Source organism: Plutella xylostella, chromosome 7 (genome assembly GCF_932276165.1).
Source record: "Plutella xylostella chromosome 7, ilPluXylo3.1, whole genome shotgun sequence".
Classification (NCBI taxonomy): Eukaryota; Metazoa; Arthropoda; class Insecta; order Lepidoptera; family Plutellidae; genus Plutella; species Plutella xylostella.
Window position 1 is genome coordinate 4,221,147 of NC_063987.1, and position 23,095 is coordinate 4,244,241.

At 40.8% G+C, this 23,095-nt stretch overlaps 4 protein-coding genes across 4 annotated transcripts in view; 2 read left to right on the forward strand and 2 right to left on the reverse strand.

The window, feature by feature from the left end:
• Window positions 1–12,016, reverse strand: part of LOC105383417 (HEAT repeat-containing protein 5B) — a 43,759-nt gene extending 31,743 nt beyond the window's left edge. Inside the window, exons 1-15 of the mRNA XM_048622047.1 lie at window positions 11,860–12,016; window positions 11,269–11,403; window positions 10,729–10,940; window positions 9,726–9,873; window positions 7,953–8,170; window positions 7,201–7,289; window positions 6,774–6,937; window positions 6,257–6,390; window positions 4,462–4,612; window positions 3,970–4,101; window positions 3,292–3,442; window positions 2,654–2,842; window positions 2,018–2,136; window positions 827–963; window positions 233–414 (exon numbers count right to left, since the gene is read on the reverse strand). Of these exons, the coding sequence (XP_048478004.1) occupies window positions 233–414; window positions 827–963; window positions 2,018–2,136; window positions 2,654–2,842; window positions 3,292–3,442; window positions 3,970–4,101; window positions 4,462–4,612; window positions 6,257–6,390; window positions 6,774–6,937; window positions 7,201–7,289; window positions 7,953–8,170; window positions 9,726–9,873; window positions 10,729–10,940; window positions 11,269–11,394 (2,152 nt within the window). The 5' untranslated portion in view covers window positions 11,395–11,403; window positions 11,860–12,016. The remainder of the gene's footprint in view (window positions 1–232; window positions 415–826; window positions 964–2,017; window positions 2,137–2,653; window positions 2,843–3,291; window positions 3,443–3,969; window positions 4,102–4,461; window positions 4,613–6,256; window positions 6,391–6,773; window positions 6,938–7,200; window positions 7,290–7,952; window positions 8,171–9,725; window positions 9,874–10,728; window positions 10,941–11,268; window positions 11,404–11,859) is intronic.
• Window positions 12,017–12,338: 322 nt separating this feature from the next.
• Window positions 12,339–13,685, forward strand: LOC105383416 (CCR4-NOT transcription complex subunit 9). The gene has a single exon (XM_038106918.2). It carries the CDS (start codon window positions 12,581–12,583, stop codon window positions 13,472–13,474), a length of 894 nt encoding a protein of 297 aa, XP_037962846.1. The 5' UTR covers window positions 12,339–12,580; the 3' UTR covers window positions 13,475–13,685.
• Window positions 13,686–18,099: 4,414 nt separating this feature from the next.
• On the forward strand, window positions 18,100–20,476 carry LOC105383397 (putative glutathione-specific gamma-glutamylcyclotransferase 2). Its single transcript, XM_011553444.3, has 3 exons — window positions 18,100–18,348; window positions 18,733–18,961; window positions 19,176–20,476. Exons 1-3 carry the CDS (start codon window positions 18,214–18,216, stop codon window positions 19,361–19,363), a joined length of 552 nt encoding a protein of 183 aa, XP_011551746.3. The 5' UTR covers window positions 18,100–18,213; the 3' UTR covers window positions 19,364–20,476.
• LOC125488737 lies at window positions 19,769–21,906 on the reverse strand. Its single transcript, XM_048622078.1, has one exon. It carries the CDS (start codon window positions 21,517–21,519, stop codon window positions 20,398–20,400), a length of 1,122 nt encoding a protein of 373 aa, XP_048478035.1. The 5' UTR covers window positions 21,520–21,906; the 3' UTR covers window positions 19,769–20,397.
• Window positions 21,907–23,095: the final 1,189 nt, after the last annotated feature.

A 23,095-nucleotide genomic window follows, 5' to 3' on the forward strand; every position in this document is an offset into this window, starting at 1 on the left:
GTTTTTTGAAATGTTGTCCATTACTATTACATTAATTAGGACGCCTTTACATTAGGTCGCACGACAGACTGCCGTCTGCTATGAAAAGTCATGTGAGTGGCGCGGTTATGTTGCTGCTACCGCACTAATGTGATGGCGCTTTTGGCAACCTGTAGCCTAAGGGCTACAGGTTGCCAAAAAGACGAAACCTCTTCACAAGCAGTAGTAAAAAATTAAACTTCTATTAACAAACCAGTGGCAACAGTAGCGGAGCCAGTATCCGCCGCCGCTGCCAGCTCCGCCGCTAGCAGCCTCAGCAGCGGCGCGGCGGCGGCGGCGGCGCCCAGCAGGCTGCACGCGCAGTAGAGACGTAACCGGAGTAGGGCCGCCGGGGCTTTTAGCGCGCCGCCGTAGTTGCGGATTATGCCGCCGACACTGGGAAATTGGGTTTGTTTGTAAGACGTAAGGTTTATATTTTAAGGGTGCAAAGATTAATGTTAGGGAGTAGACTTAACCGGAGTAGAGCACGGCGGGATTTGAGTAAACCTCCGTAGTTGCGGATTATGGCGCCGACACTGTGTGAACGTGTAAGGTTGTAAGCGGAGTATTGCTGCTGAGCCCTTTGTGCGCCTAACTGCGGCTTATTTAAAGATTCATTGAAATAATAAGTACCATAGATTAAAGGAGGCATAAGATTAAAGATGTAACGGTGTACGGGGTTTGAATACGCAGCTCAATAATGCAGCGTCAATAGCGTCATTATAATTACTCTTTACTCATACAAATCCTTTCAAGCGGCAGCGATCTTTGTATTACCTACTTTATTCACAGAATGTAAAATACTCACTTAGTAAGAACAGCAATGGCGCCCTCTATCGGCTGAGTGAGTCGCTTGGCCGTGTCCTCACTGTTGGCCAACGTTGGGCAATGCACTAACAAACTGTGAAGAGCTGCTAACGCCCCCGCACGCCCTTCCAATGTCACCTGAAGAGTTAAGGAATGTGTTAGAATTAGGATGAACTGTGAAAGAATTGTGGGTTGAGTGTAGAATGTGTCGATATGAATTTGGGTTTTAGTGTTATTGGTAGGTTGGTAGAGGCGTATGCCCAGCAGTTGAAGACACTGGTTATGTTTGGGTTATAAACTCTACGCAAATTGAATTTATAGTTAAGAAAATTGGATCAAACGTTTTAATTTGGAATCCAGTGAAATGCAAATAAGGTTGATGGTAGAGATTGCTAATAAGCAATAAGGCCGTCTGTTTGTACTGTTATTGTTTTCTATTTTTTTCTTATTGGTGCAAATAAAGAAGTGTATTGTATTGTAAATAATATGGAAAAACTTCATCATAGATATGTCGCAGGCATCTGGTTTAATCTCCTGTTTGATTGAACCGCTAGCCCGTTCATTGGATGACGCTATTCAGTTGTATGACTAGGCCGAACGTTGATTGTACAAGCGTCACAAAACGTCCAACTAGTTAGCGGACTTAAAATCAGTCAGGTGGTGAATAAAACAAATATGGCGTCTAACAGCGAACAGCTGACACAAAAAGCACTTGTATTGTTATTTTTTGCAAATAAATTAGCTTTAAAGTGCGTTATTTATGTTAAAATAGTGTGACAACATGGATTTACCTATTATTACACCACCGGCGGATAGTTTCAAAGAAAAAAATGTGCTGAAACTGGATAATTATGAACAACAATATCAAGGTACGTTTATTGTTATTGTTTAGTTAATTTGTGAGATGAGAGCTTTGTAACATAGTCTTTTTGTTGACTCTTGTCTGGTCATGTTCATCCTAACCAGACATTACAAAGTTGCTATACTATATCCCATTTAACGACTTCGCTGAATAACGTTCAGTCAAGACGTTGGACGTTACATTCAACCACTTGACGAGTTGTTCTTTAGTCATTCAACTGAGTAGCGTCATCCAATGAACGGGCTAGCGGTTCAATCAAACAGGAGATTAAACCAGATGCCTGCGACAGATATACAGATCTGATGTACAAAAACTCTTTTACATTCATACCTGCCAAGTGAAGGCGTCTCCTCTAGCCTTCTCAGACTCCAGTTCTTTGGCGGATCTCGGGAAACTGTTCCTCCATAGCAACAGCATGCGAGGCAGCAGACCTTTCACCACGGGCGTGCCTGGGAATATACATAACTGTTATTAGTGATGTGGTATATGGAAACACACTGTAATACATTCAGGAGCAATGAAAAAGTTCTAGTGACATATGGGACGTCAAAGGCAGGTGGAACTTTTTTCATAATGTTTAATTTGTTTAAATGTGTCTTCGTTTCAGGATCCGCAGAGGGCGTTGTACTATCAGCCTCATTGGTTATTTTGTACATTTTTAAACGCACAAACTGCATATTCATTCATTCAAACATAGGCGGTTTGCGAGATTGACCTAAACAAGAGTAGGTTATATTAAGCTATTAATGAATCTTACTGAACTACCTTTCAGGGTAGATAGATGCTTAATACTGCACCGACTGTATGAGAGGGTTAGGTTGAAATTACTTTTTCAATCATGCCAAAAATTTAAACATCTTGAATTTAAAAAAATAGTTAAGTTGAAAAAAATCATTGCAAGTTACTTACAGTATTAATAATTAACTTCGTAATACTGTAAGTAACCTGTATACATAAAATGCTTACCCAGAGTACAAATAGCGCCGACAATAAGCCACCCAGCGTTAGTCCTAGCCGCCGTGAGCCGGCTGCTCTGGCCAGCGGATCTTAGCAGTTGCTCCGCCGCGTTAAAGGCGATTTTGCCTCGACCGTGCGGCGCGCCCAAAGGCGATAATCGCACCGCGCCTAGTATAGCCGCTAGGGCTGCTGAGTATCCTGTGAAAACAAAATAAAAAGTTATACTATTGTTATGTCAAAAACAAATAAGAACTTTGGCATCGCTCACTTGCAGAAAGCCATTACAGTCTTAAAAATCTTCAATGATAAGTTTCTTTATGTGTCAAAGGATGGATGCAATATATGTAGCAATAGATTTAAAGACGACTGAATTTTAAAGTCATTTAAAGGTCACACACATAATGTCGGACTGCAGTGCAAAATTCACTCCTATTCAGGGTGTTGCAAAAAGGGTAAACTAAGCCGAAAGGAGGTGACTCAGGGAGTCATTCCGAACAACTTTTGTTCTAAAAGTTTTGGAAATTACCGGAAAAAATCGTTCTCCATAGTAAAAAAAACGTCACCAACAAAGTTTCTATCGAAAAGAAAAATTCCTTATCCATAAATTTTCAAAATTGTAGAATAAATCTAAAATCTCTGCCACTAACCGGAAATATGATGCGGCGTGGCGTTAGGCGCGTCCAGTGCGTCGGCGCAGCGGTCCAGCAGCGGCGTGATGTGCGCCGGCGACGCCACGCACACGTCGCGCAGAGCCTGCGCAGCCGCCAGCCGCGCCGCTAGGCACGGGTGTGCTAGTACCTGGGGTATAGATGTAAATTAAAGTTACGGGTCATGCAACGGCTCTGAAGAGGCGGCGAGTTGGGCAGTCAATCAAAAGAAATGCCTTTTGTTAAAGAAGTAAACATAAGAGCGCAGGTAATATAGCTCATTATTGCTAGTTCGGTCTAAAAGTGGCGTGATATGCGCCGGCGACGCCACGCACACGTCGCGCAGCGCCTGCGCAGCCGCCAGCCGGGCTGCTAGGCACGGGTGTGCTAGTACCTAGGGTTTAGGGCTCAGATTTGTAAAGTAGTCAATACAACTTGTCACGCAACTATTAGTCAAGCCGTGAGGAACGGATGCGTAGAAGTCAGTTTTGTTTGGAAATATTTATTGACATGCACTTGCACTTGTGGTTTCCGCACCATTTGGAAGTTGAATTCGACACACTTAGAAATGGAACATCATGCTTTTGTGAACAACACTAATGAAACCGAGCATTGAAAAAATAATTTACTAAGGACATGGTTGTAAAAATACAACATTAATCATAATTATACACTTACAGCACAAATAGCATCGATCATGTTGAGCGAGCTATCGGACAGCAGGCTTTGTACAGAAGTTCCCAGTAGCAGCGCCAATTCACCAGCTTGAGTCAACGCGCAGACTAGCAGGTGCTGGCTGAATAGAGTTTCCTGAAAAAGAAAAAAAAAATAGAAGTTGAATTTAATGGCGGCCATTTTTGAACGAATCATAACAGAGGATTTGGAGTTTATCTGCAATAGACCAATAGCAGCAGATCGGCATAGCGCGCACCAATGGCGTCGCACGGTTTTGTCATTTTTCAAGTGTCTTTTCCGCATTAGTCATAATACGTGGTTCGTACCTAACCTACTATACAATGAAAATATAACATCGAGTTGTACTGGTACTTGTTGGATTCGATTGGAAGGAAGTTAATTTACAAAAGTAATGCCCAGGGATAGCTGTAGAATTTATTTTTAACGTCTCGGCTATTGCGGCAATTAATACAAAACTGATGATTATTGATCTACCTGATTGCAATCCTTAGCGTTTTCCGGGTTGAAGTCGATGCTGTTCATCTGCTTGATCACGATCTGTATGATCTCCTTGCAGGCTGACGCTTGAGCCTTCTCGCCCAACATCTTGCCGAGCGTGTTGCGTAGGATGTAGTTTATGCATTTTCTGAGGAAAAAATTAAACATAATTTAATTAATTGCGAACTATGTATTTTGCCTCTTGACTGCAGTCAACGGCTGCGCATTATGCTATGCCAAGAGATGGCTAGCCACAAAGTTTACAGGAACCTAAAATCTTAAATTTAAAAATAAAAATCCGACTTCAAAAAACCACTAAAATGTAAGTAATAATTTAAGGTTTACACAAATTATATATGTGACAGTACAAATATACCTAAGCAGGAACTGTTCTTTTTTGATGTTGGTGCAGTGACAAAGTAATCTGAAGAAATATGGCACCAACTTCAAAAAAGAACAGTTCCTGCTTAGGTATATTTGTACTGTCACATATAATTTGTGTAAACCTTAAATTATTACTTACATTTTAGTGGTTTTTTAAGTCGGTTTTTTATTTTTTTTAATTATTATTTTATTTTATAGTTTTTAGTTTATTTGCAATAATTTTTAATCAAAAGTAAGATGCAAATGATACCAAAAAGTCCTACTAATCAATACGAATCATTCAAGCCTAAACACGAGGTAGTTGCTATATACCGTTGAGGAGTTCCCTTGACTGCCTTCCGTTTCCATCATCAGATCAGCTCAAGGTCACCATCATATTTTATTGTTATAAGAACTATATTTACGTTCTTAATTTCATTAGAATCGGTTAATATGTGTCCAAAATGGAAATTCATACCCTGTTTTTACCCCTTTACCCACCCTTAGGGGTGAGATAAAATTCTGAAAAAAAAATGGGACCACCTGGAAGCTCAACCCAATACAACAAAAAAAGAATTTTCAAAATCGGTTCATAAACGGCGGAGTTATCGGTGAACATACATAAAAAAAAATATAAAAAAAAAAAATATCCCGACGAATTGAGAACCTCCTCCTTTTTTTGAAGTCGGTTAAAAATACGTAGGTATGTCGGCGTCGACCTGAGAGCCTTTGGATTGGCGTCAGGTCTAGCCAGTCTTGCACATGAGTCAGGAACGTCGTTAGGTTACGCTCTAGCAATACGCAAGAATGCACACACAAACACATACAATGTTTTATTCAGGAAAAACTAATCTAAGATAGTTTAGCGATTAAACTAAAACATACCTTACGACATTGTTAGTAAAACTTACCTTGAGTACACAGCATCAACGTGCGAGCTGGCGGCCTTCGGATTGGCCACGAGGTCCAGCACGTGGGTGAGGAATGTTGACAAAGCTGAAGGGCTAGCACGGCGCGCATTTAAGACGTGACAAAAGTTTCGCATCATATCGCGCAGCCTCAAGAGCGAGCGCGGCGACGACGGTGACCTTTGTAACGTCTTTAATGCCGTTCTAGGCCTTCTGGTTAAACTAAAACAGACCTTACTGCACGACAATACGACATACCTCGAGTACACGGCATCAACGTGCGAACTAGCGGCCTTGGGATTAGCCACCAAGTCTAGTACGTGGGTGAGGAATGTTGACAAAGCTGAAGGGCTAGCACGGCGCGCATTTAAGACGTCACAAAAGTTTTGCATCGCGCCCGTTCACATCGCGCAGCCTCAAGAGCGAGCGCGACGGAGACCTTTCTCACGTCTTAATTGCGCCCCGTGCTAGCCCTTCTGGTTAAACTAAAACCGACCTTACTTCACGACAATACGACATACCTCGAGTACACAGCATCAACGTGCGAGCTAGCCGCCTTCGGATTGGCCACCAGGTCCAGTACGTGGGTGAGGAACGTCGTCAGATTACGCTCCAGCCACACGCCGCCCATGTTTTGTACGAACATTACGTATGCCTGGAAATAAAGGTGAAATACAGGGTGGAATTTTAATAATACACTTCTGTAGGGCTGATAAATAAACCGGTCATAGGTACTGAACAACTGTTGCTATGTAAACAACAAAGTACCGTAGCACAGGACAAAAAAAGCGCTTGAAAAGCCATTATAAGTCTAGCGCGAATTGCGTCCACATGCTACGTTGACAACTTTTAAAACAATACTTACTTGTTGTCGTAGGTATAGATTTTAACTTCAGTATGGAAAAGCTGGATTGTAAGATTATGTCTAAGTATGCTGTCTGTGCCAAAAACGTTTTCTTTCTTACTTCTTCTTTTTAAAAGATATTTCAAGACTATCGATTTGCATAAAAAAATCTATTATAACACAAAACAACTCACATTAGTGACACAAACGCGCACTTCCCGGTTCACCCCCGAGCCGGTCTTGATGATCTCTCCCTTCAGGAAGGACGTGCCGCCTCGGAGGAACGCACCCATGAGGAGATTTAGGGCTTCTTCTAGGGAGACTACATTCTTGGGGGCGTCTTTCTTGCTTTGTGGTACTGTAAAAATAGAATAAGGAAACCCAATTTCACCATACGGCATACTCTGTTAGATCATAACAAGGGATAGATTAGTTGTTGACTTTTGACACATCTGTCAAGAATATGGAGATGATGGATGGAATTGATGACATTACAATGTACATAAGAGGGGGTTAATGATCTAACAGACTATGGTGAAACTAGGCATTAAAGTTAAAATTGGTTGCAAGGCTTCCTGCGTTATATTGATGAGGTTAAAATATTGAAACCACAGTTCATACCTTGTCCAAGTTTCAATTTAGTGGCGGGCGTAGCTTCTCCGGCTTGAGTGGCGGCTATCAAAGCCCCGAGAAGTTCGGCAACAGCGCATCTGTAAAAAAAGAAATTATTAATTCGTTATTTTTTGTTTCTGTTTTGCAATCATTGTTGCCTCTTCCACAATAATCATGGCATGGTACAAATTGTATTATCGGCGTCGATAAAGGAATGAAATAAAAATGGCGGTCCTAATTAGTGTACTCATTCATTCCCTCTTACTCGCACACCCAATATCACTTGTCTCAAACAGCCTGCTACATGACTGCACGATATGGCAACACCTCACCTCAGTTTATAGTCGCTAGGATGAGCCGCCCGCAGGCAGGCAGCAGCAATACTATCCAGGTCTGCCGGTGTGAGCTTAATAAGTTAGAGGAGGGCACGATACGGCAACATTTCACCTAAGTTTATAATCACTAGGATGGGCCACCCGCAGACAAGCAACGGCTATGCTATCCAGGTCTGCTGGTGTGAGCTTCATAAGTTGTATGACTGCACGATATGGCAACAACTCACCTGAGTTTATAATCGCTAGGATGAGCCGCCCGTAGGCATGCGCCTGCTATGCTATCCAGGTCTGCCGGTGTAAGCTTCATAAGCGGCAACATGTGGCGGATGCAGTCAGTTGCAGCCGCCCTCACGGCGAATGCACGGTCTGACAACAGCGCATTGTGCGCCACTTGCAATACTTGTGCACGATATGGCAACACCTCACCTGAGTTTATAATCGCTAGGATGGGCGGCTCTCAAGCAAGCTGCGGCAATGCTATCCAGGTCTGCTGGTGTAAGCTTCATAAGCGGCAACATGTGGCGGATGCAGTCGGCTGCGGCGGCCCTCACGGCGAATGCACGGTCTGACAACAGCGCATTGCGCGCTGCCCGTGACACTTCGCGGAGCGCTATGGGCGCCGCTGTGCCCATGCCTACGCAGATCTGAGGGTGAATTTGATAAAATCATTTATACATTGCATATATTCTACATAAATTTATGGTGGTCTTAAAATAATACAATAATAGAAATACTTAATAAAAATTACGGTGAGACTTTGATGTTAAACGATGATTATCTTGTAATGTAAATCCATCTGAGGTCTGAACCGTATTACTTAATAGATTGCAAGCTCATTTCCAGGTATCTGAAACTTCATTACCACTTTTTTGTGTGGAGTAATCGAGTTAATTAAAACCAAGCATACTAACAAATCAAGGTAATCATTATTCGCTACCTATTTATTACTCATATTAATGATGTACAGATCCTATCGTTAACACTATTAAGTACGAATTTACAAATTACTTGGTAGCATGCTATTGTAGAAGAAAAAAGTGATAACGTAAAACATTCAACAAACAGTGTAATGAGTGCAGTGAAGCATATCCGACGTTATCTTGAACAATTTAAATAACTTCGTAAAAAGCTAATAATACTGCAAATTGCATATTTTGCCTTCATTTTACTTACTATTATCTATATCGGTATCTTAGTTTCGTGGTGTGAACAAACTCGTGTTAAAATCGGTAAATCAACTGTTGAGATACAACCGATATACACACATAGGACAAATTATACCACCCTTTTTAGGGTTCCGTAGCCAAAATGGCAAAAACGGAACCCTTATAGTTTCGTCATGTCCGTCTGTCCGTCTGTCCGTCTGTCACAGCCGATTTACTCGGAAACTATAAGTACTACAGTGATGAAATTTGATGGGAATATGTGTTGTATGAACCGCTACAAAAATATGACACTAAATAGTAAAAAAAAGAATTGGGGGTGGGGCCCCCCATACATGTAACTGAGGGATGAAATTTTTTTTTTCGATGTACATACCCGTGTGGGGTATCAATGGAAAGGTCTTTTAAAATGATATAAAGTTTTCTAAAAAACATTTTTCTTAAAGTGAACGGTTTTTGAGATATCAGCTCTCAAAGTCGTAAAAAGTATGTCCCCCCCCCTCTATTTTTATAACTACGGGGTATAAAATTCTAAAAAAAATAGAGGTGATGCATGCTAATTAACTCTTTCAACGATTTTTGGTTTGATCAAAGTATCTCTTATAGTTTTTGAGATAGGTTGATTTAACTGTAATTTTGCTGCTACGGAACCCTTTGTGCGCGAGCCCGACTCGCACTTGGCCGGTTTTTCTATAATGGTTTTACTTACAAAGGGAGTTTAGTTAAGCCTTCAGAAGTATATTCACATAAATTCTATTTGAGTAACCTAGTGAGCCAGATGCAAGAACTAACACACCAACAAATATACAGGTGATAAAAAAGGGTATAGTACACCGAAATGGGATGACTCAGCGGGTCAATCTAACAACATTTGTCAACCTTCCTATACACGCGACCAACAAAGCTTTTATGGAGAAGTGATATGTTTTTGCGTGTATTTTTAATGACCCCCGATTCGAGTCATTTTTTTTCGGCTTCCTTACCACTTTAACAACACTTGTACATAATATATTCATGATGAAATTTTCTCCCATACCTTCTCCAAAGTGTTCATGATCTCGAGCCGGGTCTGCGACTCGGCGCTCTTGAGCGACTTGACGAGCGTGGAGACAGTCTCCTCGTACGAGCGGCCCATCATGCGGCCCAGCTTCTCGTACATGGAGCCCAGGCAGCAGATTGCCGCTCTGGAAGTAGGATTAGGCTTGGTTTTGGACCTTAAGGACTAGTTTCACTATAGTCTGTTAGATGATAACACCCCTGTTACATTTTAAGTATCATCTAAAATAAAATTTCCATATTGAATTCTAAACAGATGTGTAAAAGTCAACAACAAATCCCTTGTTATAGTGTAACAGGGTGTTAATGGTCTAACAGAGTATGGTGAAACTAGGGCTAAGACTAAGTTAATAGTGTAAAGTTAAATATATGGTGGCCATATTTCGACCACTGTGGGTGAAAGGGTTAGAAAGTAAAGGTAGGATGATAAAATGACCTTTCTCAAGACAGGAGGAGGCTAGTCACTAAGAGCTGAGGCAGCATATTGCTGCTTTGGAAATGTGAGAACTTTAGTTAAATAAGTAGGTAGAATAGTAAGATGTCCACTTGCAAGACTAGTGGAGGCTTGTAACTCGTAACTAAGAGCCACACTGCAAATTTATATTATAATTATAAATTGTAAATAGTTGGATAAGTAGGTAGGTAGAATGACAGGATGACCTTTTAAAAGAACTGGAGCGTAGAGAGGTCACAGTGGGACACAATAGCTAGAAAGGTTATGATTCAGTAAAAAGTGTTGCCCTGACACTCATCAACCTTCAAAGGCCAAGGTTTGTAATATGCAGCAAATCCCATTGGATGTAGGACATAATAAGAATGTATGCATGACACTTTCACTTATTGTGGCTTTCATTACAAGAACTTTGAATATGCATGAAAGTAAAGTCATAAAGATATTAAGGATTAAGAAATTAAAGGTATTTCACATCACAGCCACCAGACCAACATCTTGCTTTCTGGATAATTTTGAATATATTACTTACAGTCTAGTAGGCAGGTATGAAGGCGAGTCATCCTTCACTTTGATGATGTCATTGCACTTGTTGACAGTGTCGAACAGCAGGAAGGTGTCTCCGACAGAGAACAGGGTTGCCAGGCATTGCGCCAGCAGTCTCCGGGTGGGTGTGCCGAGCGGTTGCCGCAGCAGGCTCATGAGCTGGTTCACTAGCTTCTGTTGGCAGCCCTTGATGTCGGACTGTTGGGAAGAATGAATTTGATTTTAATAGAAGAAAAAATGGTATGTTATGATCTGAAAAGATTCTTCAGTCTCTAGGTAGTATTAATAACTTTCTGGTCATAGTGGTGATGGTCCATTTGTCTTTTTTCAACTTGTGGCCTAAAAAGAACATTCATTCAACTGGTTGCCAAACTCAGTTGCTGTTGCAACCAGAAGTTCCTCTATGTTTTGTTAACATGAGCAATAAGGGTGGGTCAATCGCTTGTAATTCACCTTACTAGCCCTTTGGGAATTACAGTTGTGAGCATATATATGCATACATGATCAAAAATGAATTTAAAAAAACCTTGTTAGCAGCATCAAGCACTTTGTCAAGGAACCGGAGCCACTCAAAGATAAAGTGCGGTTTCTTGTCATCAGGCAGCTGCTCCAGCGCCGCCTCGTTGAGGGTCAGCGAGTGTGACACCTCCATGGCTCACTCCTGCAACTAAAAAAGAGTGAATATGACTGTTAACCGCAGGCAAATTTCAAAACTGTAATTTGCAACCAAATGCAATATTTTTTAGTACTTGATTTAATAATGATTTATGTTGCTATTTACAAATCAAGAAAATAAATTAATACACTTTTTTGGAATTTATCCAGTACAGCAGGTAATGTTAGTGGAAAGATAAATTCGCTTGTTCTGATTGAATGTTGTAATATAAGCAGAATATTGTTGATACCTCAATGTATATGTTGTATGTCTGTACTGTAGGATTCACACAGGAAGCAACTCATTTGGCCTATTTTCAGGTAATGATAGTTGTTCTAACTTGTGATGAATCATACAGCTGAACTGAATGTTCATGTTATTACTACTTCTTACAGATCGCTTTATCATCTGACCCAAAATTCAGTTTTCGTAGTAAGTTTATTTTATGGAATATACGATTACCTTCACCTTCAATGTACGAATGAAATATTCAAGTTGCAACTGCAGTTCAACCAACTACATTTATAATTGCCTAAACACACTTTGAAGTCAATCTAAATAAAGTAATACGGTAAATAAATTATTTAGTGAAAACTGAGCCAGTGCATTCGGCAATAACAAACATTGACAAATAGCACAGATTAGAAAACGTAGCCTACACTATGGTGTATTGGTTTTGTTCTGTGAACACATAGATACAAGGTTGTTATTATTCCGAGCACTCGACGGAACCGCGGACTTATATTCTTTGCACCACGCCTATTATTGTAAAATCAAAACGTCTAGGCAGATTACATAACAGACGCAACATTTCTTTCTATGATTTTTTTCTACCGCACCCCGAACTTTACGAACCGTTTTCCGTGAGGACTCAGAATAATAACGATCTCAACTGTCAACTGTCATTAAGCTGACGTGTGCTACGCTACGCCCCGGTTAATCTGTGTGTGTTATTGTAAAAAAAAGTTGAAACTTGGAAGCAAGGTTGGAGTTTGGGATAATTTTTGTGTTTATACCCGATAATTATTGGATTTTCTCCAATTTAAAACTAAAACACAATTCTAAATAAACAACAGAGCAATATTGGTAATCTCACCGTACAATGACCATTGCCCTACACGCAAAACAGAGGAAGCTCGTGCCAACCATTTACGCCAGCTAGTTCATTACAAAAGCCACAACGATGATAAACATGAGCGCGCAGCAGAGCCCGGCGAACATGCAGGCCGGCGTGGACCGGGAGAAGATCTACACGTGGATCCTGGAGCTGTGCAACCCGGAGACGCGCGAGAACGCGCTGCTCGAGCTGAGCAAGAAGCGCGAGGTGGTGCCGGACCTGGCGCCCATGCTGTGGCACAGCTTCGGCACCATCGCGGCCCTGCTGCAGGAGATCACCAACATCTACGTCGCCATGATCCCGCCGACCCTCACCGCTCACCAGAGCAACCGAGTGTGCAACGCGCTGGCGCTGATGCAGTGCGTCGCGTCGCACCCCGAGACCCGCTCCGCCTTCCTGCAGGCGCACGTGCCGCTCTTCCTCTACCCCTTCCTGCACACCGTCTCGAAGACGCGCCCGTTCGAGTACCTCAGACTCACCAGCCTCGGTGTGATCGGCGCTCTGGTGAAGACTGATGAACAAGAAGTTATAACTTTCTTGCTCACTACCGAAATTATACCCCTCTGCCTACGCATTATGGAAAATGGATCTGAGCTGTCCAAAACGGTTGCAACATTCATACTGCAGAAGATTTTGCTAGATGACAGTGGCTTGTGCTACATTTGCCAGACGTATGACAGATTCTCCCATGTGGCGATGATACTTGGCAAGATGGTTCTGTCTCTGGCTAAGGATCCCTCGGCAAGGTTGTTGAAGCATGTAGTTCGATGCTACCTTCGTTTGTCGGACAACCCAAGAGCCAGGGAAGCCCTACGTCAGTGCCTGCCCGACCAGCTCCGTGACGCCACATTCACCGCATGCCTTCAGGAAGACAACTCTACTAAGCACTGGCTGGCTCAGCTCATCAAGAACTTGGAGGCAGCGCCGCCCCCCGCCAGTCCGGCTCAACCGAATATGTGAGGTTTACCTTATTTGGACATCTAGCCAACATATCTCAATACTATGCCAATTGGTTTTTTTTCAGCTAGAAGCTTACTTCTGTTTGTACTCCTTGTAACACTATTAAAATACTATTTTAGTTACGAATTAAAGCTATGAAGTTATTACAGTGAACATACATTATAAAAAATCAATGGACTGCAACACTAGGAAATAAATTTTTGGATAAAAATTAAGTGTTTTTATTTAAATTACAGATGTTTAGAAATCAGGGCCACTAATGAGATAACCAGATCCAACAGACCATCTCCTGGCTCGTGAATGTACGCAAGTTTTATTGACTTCTCTCATATTTACATCAGCATCAACAGTGAAGCAACTTTGGAACCCTACATTGTGCATGGATTTTTTCTTGGTGGATTTCACAGGAATATGCAATGGCAGGGTCTGTGTCAATACTATAGCTTTAGCTGGTTGAAACTGAATACTACGAGTTTTGGTTGGAACACAATTGTTGCAGGATCTATCTTTGGTAATATTTTCAGCAGCAGTTTGAATTTCTTTAGCGCTAGCCTTGTAGCCCATGCGTTTCTGACAGTGGCACTGGCAGCTTTTGCTCCCTCTTCTAAGATATAAAGTAGGATCTTCGCTGATGTGCCTCACTGGTGCAGTAAGTATAGTGTTGACACAGCTATCAACATGGCCACATGGTAGGGTTTCTTCAGCCAGTTTTTTCTTCTTCTGCATTGTGATGAGCCGTTGAGTTTTTCCATGTTTACAGAGGCTGTTGGTCTTTTTGGTGGAGTTACTAGCTTTATGAGTTGCGGTGGTCACTGTGCCCTGTTTGTGTCCACTGCAGTGGTGCTTCGGAACCCTTGCCTGCGACATTGGTAGGGTTAAGGGAATGTTACATTTTGGTTCAGCTGTAAAGAAAAATATATTGTTTATTCATTCTTGATGTTAGGCCATTAGGATTATTAGTTAATGATTCATTTTTAATTGAATTTCCATTTTTGAGATGTAAATAACCACTGTTTATTTATATCATTCTCTCATAGAGAAAAAATAAATAATTGTTCTCTGTGGGGATATCACAGCCAAGTGCATTGTCAAAAATGTTCCAGTGAGTTCCTGTGTGTGTTGAACTTTTAACTCCGTTTTCTACAGCTGTAGTATCAAGCTGGCGGAAACAAGTACACGTCCCTAATGTCCCTATTCCAGGATTCAGAGGTTGGTTAGGTCAGTGTTTTTCAACCTGTGGGTCGCGACCCCCTGGGGGGTCGCGAAGCTTCTGTAGGGGGGTCGCCAAAGGGCGAAAAAACTGGGAACAAAAAAACAATAAAGACAATTACGTAGTATTAATTTATTAAGAAAGACTCTTACTTTAAAAATACTTTTACCTAAAATTTTCTTAAATGCGAAGGCTGAGCTTGTTTTTTATTAACTAAATTATCTCATTGTGGATCTGTTTTAGTACAATATAGACCACATGACCACATCCACACAGTAAGGCAGATTACACAGAAAACCGAAGAGTATAATCAGCCTCAGTATCTAGCCTTTGTGTTCTATGAAAACGCCTTCAACTCCATCGAGACATGGGCAATTTTGGAAACGTTGCAGAGATTTCAAATCGACTGGCGCTATATCGAGGAGTTGAGAAGTCTGTACGATGCCACTGGACAAGGCATAATATGTATAAATGGCGCGTACATGTCACACCTCTCTGCTTCGCGGACGACATCGTTATTATGGCAGAATCTCTGCAGGAACTCAGCTGGATTCTAAGTGGCCTAAATGTTGCTTCCCGACGTTTAGGCCTCGGTATGAACTTGGACAAGACGAAAGTCATGTACAATGCACACATCAAACCGGAGCCGGTCATCGTTGGTGAGGCAACAATCGAAGTTGTGCAAGAATATGTCTACCTCGGGCAGACTATTCGGCTAAGCAGAAGCAACTTCGACAAGGAGGCTGCAAAGGCGCATCCAACTGGGTTGGGCTGCATTCGGAAAACTCCGTCAGCACATATTTTCCTTGGCCATCCCTCAAAGCCTGAAGACTAAAGATTTCAACCAGTGCGTCCTGCCAGTGATGACGTATGGTGCAGAGACGTGGACACTGACGGTAGGACTGGTCCACCGATTTAAAGTCGCTCAGCGTGCTATGGAGAGAGCTATGCTTGGGGTTTCTCTGATAAATCGTATCAGAAATGAGGTTTTCCGTCAATCAGAGGATTAAGATTACTGCAGGGCGATCACGAACAATATAGAATCGAATGCGAGTGCGACTAGTGGCAACTTGACAGCACTTTCGAACACTTTTTACCTATAAAATTGACAGTTGTCGCACTCGCATTCGATTCTATACGTTAGCTCGAATTTTCGTGATACGGGTACTGAAATAGCTGTCAAAATATGCAAGCTGAAGTAGTAGTGTGCGGGTCATATCTGCCGAAGAACCGATAACCATTGGGGTAAACGAGTTCTCGAGTATAGATCACGAATAGGCAAACGTAGCGTGGGAGGCCTTCCTGCCTGGTTCAAAGACGACGAGCACAAGTTTTTTTTTTTGTTTTTGTAAAGCTATATATAGTGTCTTTTCACCCTTGAAAACTTTTATTAAAGATATTTATGTAAATGCTCAAAAAAGTCAGAAAGAAAAACTAAATTTCGAAAAAGAAATTCCGGGTCGCAATGTCATTAGTCGTACGTACACTACGTACCTATGTACATGGCCACACGTATCCGATGTGTGTAATTGTAAAATAATGTGTTTTTAAATCCGATAAGTATTTACTTTGAACCCTAATCATGGAGACCATAAATACGTCGTATGGAATGAATATTGGGAATACTGTAACATACACATAACTACATCCATTATAAAAACCCGAAAGGGTCAAGGGGGTCGCGAAATATTTTTTTATACCACGGGGGTCGCGTCATGAAAAAGGTTGAAAAACACTGGGTTAGCTAATTACTATAGGTAAGTATCTACTTACGTTCAATGTGGCATAGATGGAACCTACGGATAAGGGTGGAATAAAGTAACTAGAAGACATGGAAGTAGTTTAGTCATAGTAGTATTTTCTACTTCCATGCTAGAAGAGCTAACGTTAATCCAGGCAAGTAAGTACTTCTGTTTGTGCCATTATGAGTGGGATGAATGTTAGGCTTGTATTGTTCTACCTACCGATATCTTTATGTAACTAACCTTGAACTAAGTTGTGTGACATCCACCGACTGCCGTGATTGCTGCTGTGGGCTGTCTACCTACATCGTATACAAACTTACTTTACTTTTGATTTTATTCATGTAAGTAGCTAATTAATATTATTGTACTCCGAGTAACTACCAACGTGTATGGTGACTGCTGTTGGTGTCTGCAACTACCTAGTTACTAATAGTACAAATCTACTTATACTAATAGGGTACTTACTTAGTTAATTATAATAAATGGGTTGAGGATGAGGACCTATGGCACCTACTACCTATCCACCACAGAACACTAGTACTCTCTACTCTACCGACTACCTACCTAATAGTAGTATATACCTAATACAGAGATATGTCAACCACTTACTTGTATCTAAGACCTAATAGCATAGAATAACAAGTACTACTGTACTAGTACTTACTCGTTATTCTACAGGTTGCTGTATGGTACCTAATAGGTAAGAGCTGGGCTAGGGCGGTTTCACACAAGGCTAGGCTATTTTCAAGTTGGTAGGTAAATAGGTGTAAGTGAGGCCCATGTTTCGAAAATAATGTACGTACCATAGAATAACGAGTAGAACCTATACGTACAGCCCTAACTATATAGGTATGAGAAGCCTTCGTCCAGCAGCAGTGGTAGATTACGGGCTACTTCTCGATGATGTGGTTGGATTATTTTTGTAATTTTCCTACTCTTTCCATGTTCACCGGGAAATGTCCGGAAACAGTATCCTCTATTGATATTATTAGTAAAGTTAATTTCCGCGTAAGCACGCCATCTATTCAAAACTTTGCATACTTATACGCACTTGTGTGTTGAAATCTTTTTTAGAAAAATTTTGCTCTACGTTTTCCATCTATCATGGTTGATAGTTACCGTTACAGTAAATAGATGGCGCTGAAAAGCAAAAAAGCTGTACCTCGGAATAATAACTAAATTGCGTGAGGTGCTGCGGTGATGTTTGGTTTCATGAAAACTGTAGAGAATGAATGCAGCCCGCAAAATAATAACGATTTTGGTGGATATGTGTGGCAATCACATCACATACTAATATACAATCAAACTATAAAGTCCTGACATCAAAGAGTGCGATTTTGCTAAGACTTTTTATGATCATCAGTTATTTACTTACTTTTACATACATTTTAAAATTAAATTTCGATTGATGATGGATTTTTAACGGATTTGTCCTTTAATAAATGTAACATATCGACTAAATACGATCTTAAACAATTAGTTAGGATCCACTTCCGTTTTCACGACTTTATAGTTGGACTGTAAATAATTTTTGTAATCTCCGTACGTTGCCATTCTCAGAATAATAACGGCATGATTACCACAGAATAGATACCGAGTTGATCAGCTGATCATCAATGTCATCGTAGTGTCAAGTGTCAACTCAAAGTCTCAAACCTGTCCAGGTGCTGTCAAATTTATCAGCAAAACTCAAAATAAAACCAAATTTTAATTTTACCAAATTTATAAATAAAGTTTTGAGTATTTCAATATCACTTTATTTACAGTAAGGTAACTATTCAAACATGTGGGTATATGGCTATGGGTCTCTCATATGGAAGGTGGATTTCCCATACGAAACGAAACTTGTAGGTTATATAAAAGGTTACCTTCGAAGATTCTATCAGCACAGCATCGATCACCGAGGAGTACCGGAAAAAGTACGTTTTTATATTACATGATAAAAAGGTAAACTATTAGGTAAAAATAAATATTTAATGTGTTTCATTCATATAACTAAGTAGAACATTTAACTATTAGCATTCTTACAATTAGTTATTTTTATTTTGTCAATAGTTTTATTCATATATTACCATTATAACAGTGACGTAGCAAGATGACATCATCCGCCGAATAGCTCTTGAAAAATATTCCCATACATACTAATCTATTCTATTCTCTGTGGTTTTAAGTGCCAGCACTTGGCTAAATCAGAACCTTTCTTAATAGGTACTTACATCCATTATCTTCCTTCCCTCTTACATTATGAATCAGAAGGGATACTGACACAGTACAATACTGATTTCATGAATTATTTTTTGCAGCCCGGCCGAGTAGTCACTCTTATACCAAGTGATAAACTAGATAGCCAAGTATGGGGAGTAGCATACAAGATACGGGAAGAAGACATAAAGAAGGTGACTGAACATTTGGACTTCAGAGAAAAAAATGGCTATAGTAAAAAAACTGTAACATTCTATCCAAGAGACATACAGAATCAACCATTTGAGATTACGCTATATTTGGCTACAGAAGAGAATGAATCATATGCTGGTAAGATTAAAATTAATTTCGCCACAGGTGACTTAGTAATAACTATACAAGAGAATTCAGTGATTTTCCCATTTATTGTATCATGAAATGGGTTGACAAAAACTTTTTGCCATAGGCAACTGTGCCAATATCCTATCTCAGACATCCACCTTCTACATGTACCTATGTAATTAAAATATTAATTAAACATTATTAACAGAAGCAAAATTTTCAGGACCAAAACCTATAGAAGAAATAGCAGACCAAGTAGTGTCCTGTGTGGGGCCAAGTGGGAGCAACAAAGAGTATGTCTACAACCTAGCGGATGCTATGAGGCAACTGGTGCCTGAAGTGAAAGATGATCACCTGTTTGAACTGGAAGCGGCTGTGAAAAAAGTAGATCCAGATCTTAAAAGGTGCTGATGAATACGATACTTGTAGTGAATTAGATAATTTGCTAACATTCCTAAATTCTTTTACGTAACTGTAAAGTGCTATGGAAATGATTAAAGATAAAAGGGTTATGTGGTATATGTTTAGTAGCTTATGGTGTAGAGTAGATTATGACTATTATTTGAAATAATGCGCATTTGTTCTCTAGAAGATTTGTTTTAGATATTATTTTAATTTAAGTTATTTATTTAAGTATAAGTACTTCAGATATACATTTTGTGATTGTTAACACTGCAAGCTCTAAGAGCTTTGTTATTTAAGTATGTATTGTTACCATTATTATAATTAAATTTATATTAAATAAATTGAATGAGCTTAAAGAAGCTAGACACGTTCCTACTGTAAAAATATAATCAGGTAATTGAAATACAACACTTATCTATAAAATATTTTATTATTATTATTACCTTGTTCAATACTTTTTACAAAATCATAAAAATATACTTATTAAAATTATTATACATTTTGAAAAGCGCCATGCAGGAATGACTTTTAGTTAAATAGTTACTTAAGATTTTAATTTACACCAACTGTACCCATAATGGAATAAAGTAGTAAAGATAATTATATAGGCAAGTAAGTATTACGCACATCAGTGGATAGTCATACGCCTGGATACGTATAGAGTTAGGTACATACATAATGAATAGCTGGTCTAACATAGCACTTATGTGAGTAGATAAATGTACAGCATTCACTATAATTTTATTTAGTTGCGACACCTACACAAGTACTTAGAATTTTGATGATATGGAGTGTCACATGGCACTTACGTTTTATCATACAGAGATAACCTACACTGCATTAAGATAATAAAAAAGTGACAAAAGGAAGTCGAAACCTAATAATTACTATAAATATATAAATTACCCACTAAATAACTTATCGAATAAAAACCGAAAAGAATAAATATTAAAAGATTACTGCAACTGGCGTCATATCTCACAACCTTGATGTAATCTTTGGTAGCTTTTAACATCGATAAGTTTCCATTCGCCATCGTATCACTGACTCCTGATATCTTTTTTTCTGCCTAGAAGTTTGTCGATGAAACTCCGCTTCCTTTTGACTTTTTTCTTGTCGTTCTTATGACTTTCCAAGTCCTGGCCTTCGGCAGTCATCTTGTCGATCAACGCCGGAATGCTCAAATCGGTGGATTTGTCCACATGTGGCCTTTTGTCTTCGCGGCTCATTTGCCTTTGAATAGTGGACAGCTCGGGGACTCTGTCATTCTTTTCAGCCAGCTCAGTGATCGATATTGTAGAGTCATGGCTTTCGTCATTCACTTTGACGGCCGGTACAGCATGTTTGCCATTCACCATATCTTTAGTTTCGGCATCTTTGTCGCCGTTAACAATCCTTTCGTCGATGCTGGCCCCACGGGTCTTGGGCACGGATCCGACTACCCTAGGCTTGGTCGGGGGCAGGGTCCAGTCGACAGGCTTGCGCTGCGGCGAATACCTTTTCACCAACTCCTCAAATAGTTTCTGATGGTCTATCTTGGTTGTGTTGTTGTTGTTACTAGCAACAGGCAGGCTCTGATGTTTAGTTTCTGTAGTTTCCGCTTCCGGGTCATCGTTCTCCTTGTCAGCCGCGTCGATGCCGTCCGAGGGTCCGAGTTCTAGTCTGACCTTGCGCACCGGCGTAGGCGTCGCGTACGGCTCGGCGAATGGGAACTTGTAGAGCTTGAACTCGATGCTGGACGGCAGCGTAGCGCGGGTGCCCTTGCGCGCGAAGGGGGACTCGCTGGGGTCGTGCAGGTTGGAGGTGAGGAAGTCTCGTCGCATCTTGGACAGGCGGCGCGTGCGGTCGGTCATGCTGCGGCGGTAGTCGGCGTCGTCGCTCTGGTCGAGGTCGGAGTAGTTATCGCTGTACTTTCTGGCGCGGAACTCGGGCTGCGCTCGCGGCTCGCGCATGCTGGAATGCGCGGGCCCGTTGCGCTTGAAGTTGGCGGTGGTGATGCCGTGCGCGGACGTGACGATGGGCTCCACGGCGCGGTACACGGGCGACACGGGCGGCGACGGCGGCAGGAACACGGTGTCGTGCTGCCCGAACACCTCTCGCCGCTGCTCGAACTGCTCCCCGCCGATCACCTCGCGCCGCTGCACGGGGGACTTCGCAGCCATGGCCGACGACGCACAAACACCAACTATTGTTATTAACACTACGTTTTCCTTTAGATTCTATTTCGGCGCACACATAATGACTTCACAAGAACATCGCGGTCACAGTTATTGAATAAATTGGTGGATAAAGGTGGCCGGCGCGTCCGTACAAGGCGGGGCCTTGACGATATATGGCGAGTGATCAATAGAGTGGTTGTGATAAGATACGCGCGTCGAGTCTACACTTATTCTTTGATATTATTTAGCACTCGAAACAGTTGAATAAATAGAAGTAAACAGAATCGTGCGGCAATTAAACGCGGACTGAGTGAAAGCGACGGCCCCGCTCCCCGGCGCTCCCCGGCGCGCGGGCTCATTACATAATGAATTATTTACACTGCATTTCGAATATCTCGCATTAGAATGTTTTTAGCTTTATTTGTGTGCTTGGGACGTTTAGTTGTTATCTATTTGGCTCGTTTATAATTAGCATGGGTTGGGCTGTTATATACCTAACTATCCGCTAACTAACTACTGGAAGTAGTGGGTTTCCTGTGGGTTTCCCTAATGATAACTCCGTAGGTACGTATAATAATTAACTTTGCTATAGGTTATAGATAGGTTCTTACCTACTACCGGCTTTGTATCAATGGTTTGTTGCCTATAAATTGTATGGGTTCCCTACTTGCATAAGCATTCATTAATACCTTATGGCATTTGGATCGTACCTACGTACTTTCCACTGCAAAGCCCTTAGGCGGGCACCTTTATCTGTTTAGGGACACACCCAGTCAGGTGGGTACTAATATTATTAATGTCTAATATTATCAACAAATGGAAAGTCATGTTCAAGCAGTAGGTAGGTGGTATAGGTAGGTAATACATAAATATGTAGGTAAGTACGTAGGTGCATGTTATACTATCACACGATTAGATCATCAGATTTATGCCCATCCATTATGATGACGATTAAACGGTTAAGTACCTCCTCATTATTTAATTATACCTATTTACTCTACATATTTAGCAAAGTAGCTGTTGGTTTCATAACACTTAGTAATGACCTATTTTATCACAACGCTGCCCGTTTGACTCGACCTACTTAATCTCCATCATAAAATCTAAGTTTAACTGTTCAGATATCTATACAAAATAAACAAACTAAATTAAGTAGGTTGATAGATAATAAATATATATATATACTTAAGTACTTAACTACTGTGTAACTAAAACTTTAATCCATTGATCTATCGTGTGTTTTGCAAAACTTGATAGACAAGAAAGAAGAAGTTAGGTACTTATAATTATTTGTTACTTACCTAGATATAGAATTAGCTGATAAAGAAACAATATGAAAATGGCGGACGAACTCATGCTATATCTTGCACTAATCGTAGGTCTGTGACAGTACCTTAAATTAACGCCATTGACGAAAGATGAACGCTTCTTCCTATTCCTGCTTATTGACAGTCGCAATTTTCAGGTACCTAAATAACTATAGAATCATCAAACCTTACAGTACTAACCCTCCATCAAACCAAGATCCTACCTAGTGGAAATGGACAGCCGATATAAACTTAAAAGCGTTCAAAACTTC